The sequence below is a fragment of the Calliphora vicina genome, chromosome 1 (genome assembly GCF_958450345.1).
Source record: "Calliphora vicina chromosome 1, idCalVici1.1, whole genome shotgun sequence".
Lineage (NCBI taxonomy): Eukaryota > Metazoa > Arthropoda > Insecta > Diptera > Calliphoridae > Calliphora > Calliphora vicina.
Window position 1 is genome coordinate 40360480 of NC_088780.1, and position 10831 is coordinate 40371310.

The 10831-nt window shown below is 33.1% G+C and overlaps 2 protein-coding genes across 3 annotated transcripts; both read right to left on the reverse strand.

Moving 5' to 3' along the window:
• Positions 1-1369: 1369 nt before the first annotated feature.
• Ipo9 (Importin 9) lies at positions 1370-5157 on the reverse strand. Its single transcript, XM_065509892.1, has 6 exons — positions 4944-5157; positions 4156-4809; positions 3633-4051; positions 3175-3560; positions 2937-3102; positions 1370-2874 (listed from the first exon to the last, which is right to left on the reverse strand). Exons 1-6 carry the CDS (start codon positions 5074-5076, stop codon positions 1537-1539), a joined length of 3096 nt encoding a protein of 1031 aa, XP_065365964.1. The 5' UTR covers positions 5077-5157; the 3' UTR covers positions 1370-1536.
• A 1442-nt stretch (positions 5158-6599) lies between these two features.
• On the reverse strand, positions 6600-10562 carry PIG-G (phosphatidylinositol glycan anchor biosynthesis class G). Of its 2 annotated transcripts, XM_065509902.1 has the most exons (8): positions 10380-10562; positions 9665-10043; positions 9264-9577; positions 8945-9156; positions 8684-8880; positions 7975-8614; positions 7212-7663; positions 6600-7062 (listed from the first exon to the last, which is right to left on the reverse strand). In XM_065509902.1, exons 1-8 carry the CDS (start codon positions 10550-10552, stop codon positions 6628-6630), a joined length of 2802 nt encoding a protein of 933 aa, XP_065365974.1. In that variant the 5' UTR covers positions 10553-10562; the 3' UTR covers positions 6600-6627. The 2 variants fall into 2 exon arrangements, with proteins under 2 accessions (XP_065365974.1, XP_065365979.1); XM_065509907.1 differs by lacking the exon at positions 10380-10562 and having other exon boundaries at positions 9264-9598; positions 9665-9802.
• Between the last annotated feature and the right edge of the window lie 269 nt (positions 10563-10831).

Genomic DNA, 10831 nt, shown 5'->3' on the forward strand with positions numbered 1-10831 from the left:
GTTGTGGCGAAAAATACAACAAACCCAAAAGCAAAAACAACAACAGGCAACTTTGACAGTTCACCTACTTTTTAACAAAAACAAAGTACCTGTTGTTTTTGTATTGTTGTAGTGATGCAGTCACCTTTCTAAGTGTGCCCTGGTATATATGTTCTGGATCGTTATAGATAGCGAAGCCATTCGTCTGTCCGCCTGTATGTTGAAATTAACTTTCCGTAACCCCAATATAACTTACAAACATGATTGATACATCAATATATCGGGAATTTTCCCGGCTCGGTTGCTAGAGAAAATCGGCTCACAAATGGAAATAAGGAATAAAACCGGGACAACCTAGATTTTTGGCCTATTTTTGATCTATATCTGGATTACTAAGTCATTAATATGGACAATATGGATATCTAATGATATTTCAAAGTCCATTGCAACGATGTATATAAGTTAGACCTACAATGGGTCAAAATCGGGAAAACAATTTTAACCCGATTTTTTTAAAATTTTTTTTTTAAAAATTAAAAAAAAAAATTTTAAAAAAAATTTATTTTTTTTTAAATTGTCAAAAAAAAATTTTGAAAAAAAAAATTAAATTTTGTTTACCTAAAAATATTTAAATTTTGTATTTTGAAGTACAATTTGGTGAAGGGTATATAAGATTATAGCTCTCTTACTTGTTTTTTCAATACCACTGTGTGACGTCGATGGTAGATAAACCCAATGTTCTGTAAAGCGAGTGATTTTCCAAAACTAATAGTCAACAAATTCATGTCACGATACACGATTTTGTACATTTAAACAGATTTGTTTGTTCGACATTAATTTAAGAAAATCACGTGGATTCGATTTAAGAACACCAAATTATATGAATTCGGTTTACGGTTTACATAGCAGGGGGAACGTCTGATAAAATTGTGAAGCATGGAGAATGGGGCAAGGTCAAGAATGTACTGTACGTTTTCACTTTTTCGAAAATTTGAGCGAGAGCGTAACGTTTACACATGTAAAACACAAATGTATATACATAGAAATATTTATATTTGTCACTCCTAAAAGTATACAAGAAATCTTTAAAAATATTTCTTTTGTTTAAATATTTTTAATTGTTTCTTCCACTTTTTCATTTGAAAGTGTAATTTTTTTCAAACTTCGAAATCGTTGTTGTGGTTTGGACAATTGACTAACTAGTATTTTGTTGTTGCAAGATTTAGGTTTTTGGCAAATGATTTAGTTTTCACTTTCGAATTTCATGTCTGTGATATGCATATCGTTACCTTATTAGATAAATATTGATCTTAATAACTGTTAACTAACAGTTATAACTATTAGTTAACACATAACCAGACTTCGTGTTAATGAGGGTCAGACAATACAATTTGTTTGAGTATTTTAATTACAATTTATTTGAAATACATGTAAAAAGTACTTTAAAAGCATAAATTAGTAAATGAATAGTTAATCAAAGAAATACATAATTCTAGTATAACACTTAGAAAAAGAATTTGCAAACAAAAAATAGTTGATAATGAAATAAATTCAAATTTATGCCACTTCAACTTGTATGGACTTTAAAACATTCTTCTCGGATTCCGTCAAATGAGTAACAAACATGGGGAAGTGTTCACTGCTTGAAAAGTTTTGCAAGAATTTTGTAAGATTTTCCTCCATATTAGCTTGGAATAGAGGATCCTTTAGCAGCTCTTGGGTCAACTGATCATCGTCAGTATTGTCTTCATCATCATCGTTGAAATACAAATCAGAGATGAAACGTGGCTTAGGTGGAGAAGAACCGGCGGGTTTGTCGCCTGCCGCACCAGAAGAAGGATCTTCGTCATCATCCGAATCAGTTTCGTAGTCAGCCAAGTTGGCTTCTTTAAGATGATCCAGTTCATTGATGAGTAATTTAAACATTTTTACCAAAGCCGGCATAGCGACCCACTGATGATTGGTATTGCTTTGAGAGCGCGTTTTAACACGAGCCGTATTGCCCGTAGACTCAGTCTCGACAAGATCTTTAATGGTTACAGAAGTGAGACGGGCATCTTGGGTAGTAACTCCATATTCAAAAAGTTTACATAAAGCCATAGTGGTTACTTTACGCTCGTAGGTGCCAAAGAAAGAAGTTTGCTTAGCCAGCCAGTTGCTGAAAACAAATTGCATGGCCGGTTCGCCAGTAGGTCCAGGCACGGTGGACAGGAAATTCAAAACTGCATCCATTTGTGTGAGGAAGAGATGAGCAAATATCACTACTAAACTCATGATGACTTTCAAACATTCCACCAGTTGCATTTTACTGATGACAGCCTTGAGCAAAAGATCTACATTTTCACCCAACAAATTACCCATTTTGGTAATGATGGTTATCACCAAGCGACCTATTTGTCCAGCAGTCATTTCATTGTTCATTGGATTCAACAACATTGTGGTCAATTGCATGGTGTAGTTTAGACCTTCGCCGTTTTTATACGAACAAATTTGTTCGGGCGATACAAAAATAAAAGCACGCAAACACTCTCCACCAGCAACCATTACAGCCTGATCGTCGGAGCGTAAAACACAATGAATCATGGCTGGGAATGCATTTTCTATTAAGGCAGGAGGTAGTGGAGCCTGTGAATACTTTACAATGGTGGTGAGTACATCTAGGGCGATATCCTGTTTGGCGGCGTTGGCTTGTTCACCTTGCAAAGCTACAATACTAACAATGGTGGGTATAAATTTCTCCTGCAGCGGCTGCAAACATTGAGGATTTTGACATAGAGCTTTAATTAGATCTTGTACAATTTCCAAAATGAAGGGATCTTCGGGATATTTAAGAAATACTGCAATAGCTAAAGGAATCAGTTTCGTTTGGGCCTGGACAGCAAATGAGGGATCAAACTATAAAATAATAATGGAAAATTAATAACAAGCTGGTAGAGTAAAATCTATAGTTTTCTTACCGTTATTATGGTTGTAAGAGATTCGAGTAGCATGCCCAGAACGGAACTTTTACAACCTGGTATTATGGCCATTATGCCGTCTAGAAATCCGGGAAGTTTAGCTTGAATTAAGGAACGTTTATCAATATCGGATTTTTCGTGAGCCTGCACGAAACCATAAATAGCCCTGGGTACAAGTTAAAGAATTTATTTATTAAACATTTTGGTTTTGAAAATAATTTTAATTGCATTTATTTACCTTACGGCACTTATTTTCAATACTATCGATTTATCAGCTTGAAGACTTTGTAATGTGACTGTTAGGATTTCCTCCAACATTTGAGGATTGAATAGTTTCGATTTGGAATATGTGCTCAAAGTCCATAGAGCACGACCCACTAAATGGGGACATTCTTGATGATTCAACCAATTGCGTACAAGGGTCAAATAATTGAGTAAATCAAATTGTTCTTCTGACTCCAAAATAAGATCATTAAACGCATGCACTGCCACCATGCAAGCCTCTTGAATTTTCCACCAATTTACATTGCCCGCAGATTTTTCAGCCTCCGCCACATTCATGTGACGTCCCAAAGCCTCCTGAAGAGCTGTCAACACTTTAGGTCCCAATTCATCATTTAAAGCCTTGTAATAACATTAAGAAGCAAATGTATTAACTGAATATTTCTATTAAAAAAATTAACTTTTACTACTTACAGCCAAAACATCTTGTCCCGAAACTCTTATAGTCAATTCCACACCGCCCTCATCTTCATCTTCCACAAATTTTTCGGGATCTTCATTCCAATCTTCTATCTGTTCCATGGGCACTTGTATATAAACAATCATTATGTAGATTAGATCGGTTAACACGTTCTTAATAGTCGAACGGAATTTGCCGGCTCCAATAATACATTGTATGAATTCCATTATTTGTATAATCATTGCTGAGAAATTTGTTAGCTCATCTTCATCGTCAGCATCGGTGACAGGAAAAGGACTTGGCTCGGTTTGATTAATGGTGACCTTGACATAAGTATCGGCAATTTGTGTTAACAATTGCCAAATTATGGGCAAAATGCGTTCCATATAGGGTTGAATATATTTGGGCGTTTCGATTACCAGGAATGTTAGAACTGAGGATAAAAACAAATTTTTAGATTTCATTTAGATAATTTCTCATTTCTTAGATTTTTAACAAATTATAAATATATATAATATTCTACTTGTTTCTACTTACTTTTTACAATTTCCGTGCGCAACATAAAATTCGATGCCGTTGCACTATTCATTGATAAGTAATGCATTAACTTTTCCATAAAATTGGTCAATATCGAATTCATCATGGACGCCTGTTCCTGTTTATCAATGATATTCAAACTGATTGAAACAAACAGTGGCTTAAGAATCTTTATGGCAGATGTTCGGGTTTTTATCGAATAGTTTTGTTCAGATTCGAATATACGATAGACCTCTGAAATGACGACTGGACCAAGTTCTTTAATTTGTTTTTCATCATACGAAAAGTCTTGCAATATTTGCATGGCGCCGTGTATTGAATCCTCATTGCCGCCCAAGCATTTAATAATAATGTCAAACAACTCAGTCCATACACCAGGCCAGTCGGTGGCGGCAATTGTAGAAATGGTATGGGCGACCGAAAGTCTTATCTTTGAGTTGGGATCGTAAAGGCCATTGGGTAAAATATTTCGTATGGTGCGTTTGGCCTGCTCAGTAGCCACACCACCAGCACTGACTTCGTTGGGATTGCCCTCTTCGTCACATTCACCCCAATGATTTTCAACATAACGTGTCAGCATAATGCAGGCAATTTGCCTTAAGGGCAAATCAAACGATTGATTCATAATTAATTCGGAAAGATAGACGCCATAACCTTAAAATAAAAAGACCATTAAGAGTAATATACACATATGAATTTTGCTTATGAACCCCACCCCTCAGCATTATTTACACTGAGTGTTAATTTCTATTAAACCAAGGCGTATTAACGCCTTGTATTAAACCAACCTTCTGTAAATTCCAATTGTTTCATTCTTTGCTCAGCCGATTGTCGTACATTGGTCTCAGAACTCAATAGATTTTGCAGCTCCTCGAACAAGGCCTGCTTTACGGATTCCGCATTTTGAAATGCCAAAGACATGTTGCTCTGTTTTCTACACAATTTCGTTTAATTCAGTCTTAATTTTTTAATTATTTATCACTTTATTGTGCACTACCGTACTGTGATGCGTACTATTTTGTTTTAAAATTTAATTATTACTGTTTGACAGTTTGCGGCGTGCTTTTCTTTCATTCGACAAATTGTCAGTTGCTGTTGTTGCAAATTGTTTGCTATTGCTCAAGGTGCATTTAATAAGGTGCCATCGGCAGCACAGCTGATTATAGAAATAGCACGCACAAATGTCAAACTACATATATAAAAAATATTCGCCCGTACGCCCGTATGTCAAACTCTATATATAAAAAATTAGTGAATTCGCCTGTATTTATTTCAATTCGCCACTGCTGTCACCTTGTTAAATACGCCTTGCTATTGCTTTTCAGTTTATTTTTCTTTTCGTTTTGCATTTGGCAGTTTTTAAATTTTTTTTATTAATCAACAACAACAATATGCCGGCAGCTGTTTTGTTGACACTGCATCTCGAATTCATATAAGATGTACTCGTCAGTCCAGGTGATCATCAGATGTTCGTACTCCAACTATCAAACGTTCTGTTTATGTTGTTTACATTCAAGTGCGCGCCATATACATACATATTTGAAAAATGTGAAAAAGGGTAAAGTTTAAAAAACTGTTAACTTTTGTTACTTTTTGCAAATATAAATATCCAAAAGGTACAACTTTATTCCGCGTACCTAAGGATGAATTAACCCGGTAGAAGTGGTGAAGGATAGAGGTGGAATGAGACTCATACCAAATGCTGAGAAACTCAATAGTAAGAAAACAAATTTAAAGTATGTATACCAATCTGCTAAGGATAACGCGCGTCTGTCCATTGACCCAGGGACAAAGTCTTGAATTTGGTCGTAATCGGTCCTTTATTTCTCCTAGCCCCCATACAACTGCCATATCTGAATAGTTAAGCTACCAAATTTAGTAGCGATCGGTCTACAATTTTCCATAGCTCCCATAAAGGACCACTCTCGAAAATGTCATTGCGCAAATAAAAATTCAACTCAAATAATTATTATAATTCCATATAAGGCCAACTTCCGACAATCATTTACAAGTATAGATGTCTTAAAAATGTTCTTTGCCAACGTGTCAAAAAAAGAATTACTAACAATTTTGATTTTTCATCTACACCATTTCCAATTGTATTTCGTTTCTTATTATATTTCAGAAATTTCTAATTGAATTTCAGAAATTTTTAATTATATTTCAGAAAATTCCAATTTACTAGATTGGAACACAAAATCTGCAGCACTTTTGTTGGTGGTAACAATTGCTAATACCATGGTTTTGCCAGAACGTATGTTGATGGGTAAGTAAAGTCACCTCTCGATATATTCCAAAAGATTTTACTTAATGTTACTAGTTAGTTAATATATTGAAATTACTACTTGTTATAATAATTTATTTGCGATTTTTCATTTAATAGTTTTACGCAGATATTATTTCATTTTATCTGAATCCCATTATCACATTTTAAAACAATCGCATTACATATTTAAAAATATTTTATTTTGTTTATTTTAAAAAAAGCCTAAAGTACAAATTTGTTACAATAAAATTTATATAAAATACTAAGAGGTGAAAACATTCATAGAATGCTTTTGGTGCAAATACTGAATATATAAATAAATGGTTCCGAAAACCTACAAGGAGACACCAATAGACAGCTACCGGCATGATAGTGGTAGCGGCAAATAAACTGTAAACCAAATGCAAATCTTCTTCAGTACTTTCCAATAATTGCATATTGGAAATTTGTTCCTTCTCCTGACGCACGGGTAGCATGTTTCTTTGTGTGGCAAACATATGCCACATCAGGTACAGGAATGCATTGATTGGAGCACAGAATGTGTTTATTGTAATGAGAAACCCGACAATAAAAGGGTTATAGGACGACAAACCAATATAACCAGGATTCAAGTCAATAGTTGACAAACTATTTGAATTTCCCTAAAATTAGAAAAATATAAACTTTATAACAATCTGCATTTTTTGTTGTTATTGTAATCCAGATATTTTTCTGTTCTGTAAATTGAATGATTTCAAACCTGCAATATTAATTTGTACTCAATTCACAGAACGGGCTAAATATAACTCACCTGGAAAAAATAAAACATATTTGATATAAATATGGTTATCACAGTCTTTAAGACCAGCACATAACAACGATTATAAGCTCGTTTGTCTTTCAAGTGCAGGTTATCACAGAGATTATAGGATTTTTCTAAGGTATACATCAAAGCGGGCAGTAGAATTACATTGTGTGGCTTATGTAAAAGTGCTGATATCAAAAAACTACACGTCAAATTTGTCTTCAACAACTCCACTAGATTTCCTTTAATTTCGTATCCATAATTTTTACGTTTACAAAAAATATCGCGGTAGTGTCTAAATGCAGTGCAAATAACACTTGTCCAAAATAATATTAAAACTATGAACGAATGCTGCTTCGTTTGCCGATACAAGAAAACGCAGGATAAAGCTATAAAGCAAAAAAATATCTCCAAAGGTGAATGGTGTTTTTGGAGTAATAACAATAACAATACTAGACCTGAAATTATAAAAACAAAGGAATAAAAAAAGCATTTTATTTAAATGTTAAGAACTGGCAAATTTTGTTTAACTTAAATTCTGTATTGAAATTTGAAAAAATTACACAATTTTGTGCAATGAAATAGGTTTGTTTACTCGAAAGTAAATCGAGTTATGTACTATTTGTTATCTGGGCTTGATTTTTCTAGAAAATTATAAGAAATCGAAATTGTCGATCACATCTTTTCAAATCGATCGATTTTCTTCACATACCCGTTAATTACATTTACTTAAAAACTTTGATCACTTTATGTTATTTTAATGTCTTACCTGCTAGAAGAGTTAAAGTTAAATAAACATGATTTTCGCTTCTTGTCAAAATATCTCCAAGGTCGACTAAATGCCTCCATTTGTCACCGGTTTGATTAAGACGTCGACATATAATTATGGACAGCATTACAATAAAAACAAAACGCATTTTCCAAAATTCATTCCATAATATTTCGATCGATTTATGCTGTTGCCAAACTCCTTTTACGTTTTTGTAAAAATTTTGCAACGTTAGAAACACCAACAAAGAAGGTGTAAAATAATACCATGTTTGATGTTCTTCCTCGATGAGTGACGATGATGCCAAAGACACAGTGTGACATAAGAACAATGAAAGTAAAACTAATGGTATACTCAGTCTAAAGACCACTTTGCGATTGTGAGTCAAAGGAGGTACGATTAAAGTAAAAATTAATTTGAAAACATCTAATGCGAAATAAATACTTAGTGCTATTGGAAAAGTGACTAGAAACGAATTTACAAAGTTTTGTGTATTTAAAACGTCGAAGAAATGTGCAAGAATATTAATGCAACCGGCGAGAGAAAAACACATTAAAAATGTTTTCCATAAAAACTGATTGACTTCCAATGAAGTCTGGACGATGCCAAAAAGTACATTCGTTATTAACTTTAATGCACACTAAAATAAACAGAGGAAAACAAAGAATTAAAAATGAATATGTTTAATTTGTATACATTTTAAACTTACCAATGTTGTTAGAGACAAAGCAATAATTATTAGTGGGATATCATATCGAACCAAAGATTCAGAAAGTAATTGTGAAATATTTTTTGATAGACGTATATAATTCTGTTTAGCTTTTTCGTATGACAAGAAACTTGTTCCTTTACTGGCAATAAATTCCTTATGACTCATCTTGGCCTCCGTATACCAGGAGAAATAATCTATAAAATTATTAAACAATGATAGCGAATTGTATTTCAAATTTTCTTAAATGTGCAACTTTACCTTCAAATTGTGCATCAGGTAAGTTGAATGCAGCTTTCCATTTCTCCATCAAATGCAATGTATTGTAATAAAACAAATACAATTGCTCTTCTTTCGAATAACTTTCCAAAAGTTCAGGTATTAAAGACCCTATTGAGGTGTGTGGTATCTTCACATCTAACAGTACGGCTAATGTAGCAGTCATATCGATTTGATTATATTCAGAATATGGCCTTTAATAACATTTTCATTGGGTATTAAGAATAATATTTGCAAAATAATGACAACAAAATATATGCTAGCCAAACATTACATTAAGTATGCAATATTTTATAATTACCTTTTCTGTTTATCACAATTATCATGGAATCCCATTAACGGAACATATAATTCTTCTTTATCACTGCCACCATGGCTGCCGCCGTTACGCATACCATGGTCGCCTGTTACTAGTAGCAGACTTTTCTTAGAGTGCTCACTTGTCGCAACATATTTTATATTATTGTCCATTTCTAATAGTTTTTTATAGATGTTATCGCTATGTGAGCCTTCGACATGCCCAATATGATCTAGACCCAAATAGTGAAGCACCATTAAATGCCAGTCGGATAATTGAAGTTCAGCCTTTAATGCGTTAGTTACATTCATATCTCCCTGAAGTCATTCAAAACGATACTTATTACATTAAAGTTGTGCCTACTTGTTGTTTTAAAATAACGAACGGTTTTCATACTCACTCACCTCGTAAAAATCATTTACAAAAAACGAATCTGTATTCACAACTGCCCTTAGAAATTTGTTGGGAAATAACTGAATCCATGTACGATCTCCAGCAAACACTGACCTCTTATCTGTTTCGAATAATCGATGCAATATTGAGTCTTCCAGTTCAGAGGTATGACCCAAATTTAAAACAATGTCAATAAAATTTGATATCGTTCCTGTGGTCATACTTTTTAATCGAGGCATAGTTACAGTTGGTATATCAACTCTTATTAGTAAATGATTACAAGAGTGTTCGTAAGCAAAAGGCATATTGGTAGCATTGGGATAATCAGATCGCAAGGCATCAATTATCATCAACACGATTTTATCATACTTCGGAGAAGGTGGCTGTAGTCTAAATTTATTCAACAAATATGTTTAAAAAATAAGTTAGTTTTGAAGCAAGAATTTAAAAAAACATATTTTCCGGTAAACCGACTGTTGTTTTTAAAGTGTGAAAATATCAAAATTAAGTAACTTTAAATAGTATATGCTAGTATATGATAACTATTACCGAAATAAATCTAAAAGGTACTAAGCAGGAAAATGGTTTTTATTATTAAGTGTAGTTAACTAAATGACTTCTGAATGCAATTTAAAAGAAAATTTAGCAATTTAAGTTATTCGCCTAATATCCAATCCAATTTAGCAATTTAAGTTATTCGCCTAATATCCATATGTAAATACTTACATGTACTCATCCAATTTGTTGGCTTGAATACTATCGTAGTGTTGTTGACCAACTTCGACAATTAGTTTTTTCGATATTGGAAAGAATCCTACAAGAAAAAGTATTGAACCGGCAACAAAAATACTTAACATATAAAATAAATAATTAAATGGAGTTTTTTGATCCCTCGTCATTTTTTAGCAGTTGCTTTAACTCAAAGATAAATAATACTTATTTCTTATCAAATGAATTGATAAATTTATTTGTGGTATTACAAATACTATTATTGACATTTTGTAAAAGGTTGGCAATTCATTCACATGACATTGCCTATAGTCATGGCAAATTTATACAAGGTGGTGTCAGTTCTACAAAAACAACAATTGGTCTTAACAAATGTCAAAAAACAAAAATGAAAAATTAAACAAATATGTATTAAAACTTAATATAAGGTAGATAATTGAATAGTGAGT

What these genes read in the sequence shown, in the direction of transcription:
- PIG-G (XM_065509902.1), bottom strand. Translation starts at nt 10,552, where the DNA reads ATGACGAGGGATCAAAAAACTCCATTTAATTATTTATTTTATATGTTA. An exon ending in TTGTAAATGATTTTTACGAG is followed by an intron (nt 9,578 to 9,664) that starts GTGAGTGAGTAT and finishes GAATGACTTCAG; the next exon opens with GGAGATATGAATGTAACTAA. An exon ending in ATATGTTTTATTTTTTCCAG is followed by an intron (nt 7,063 to 7,211) that starts GTGAGTTATATT and finishes TTCTAATTTTAG; the next exon opens with GGAAATTCAAATAGTTTGTC.
- Ipo9 (XM_065509892.1), bottom strand. Translation starts at nt 5,076, where the DNA reads ATGTCTTTGGCATTTCAAAATGCGGAATCCGTAAAGCAGGCCTTGTTC. An exon ending in GCGCACGGAAATTGTAAAAA is followed by an intron (nt 4,052 to 4,155) that starts GTAAGTAGAAAC and finishes TTTTATCCTCAG; the next exon opens with TTCTAACATTCCTGGTAATC. An exon ending in TTGAAAATAAGTGCCGTAAG is followed by an intron (nt 3,103 to 3,174) that starts GTAAATAAATGC and finishes ACTTGTACCCAG; the next exon opens with GGCTATTTATGGTTTCGTGC.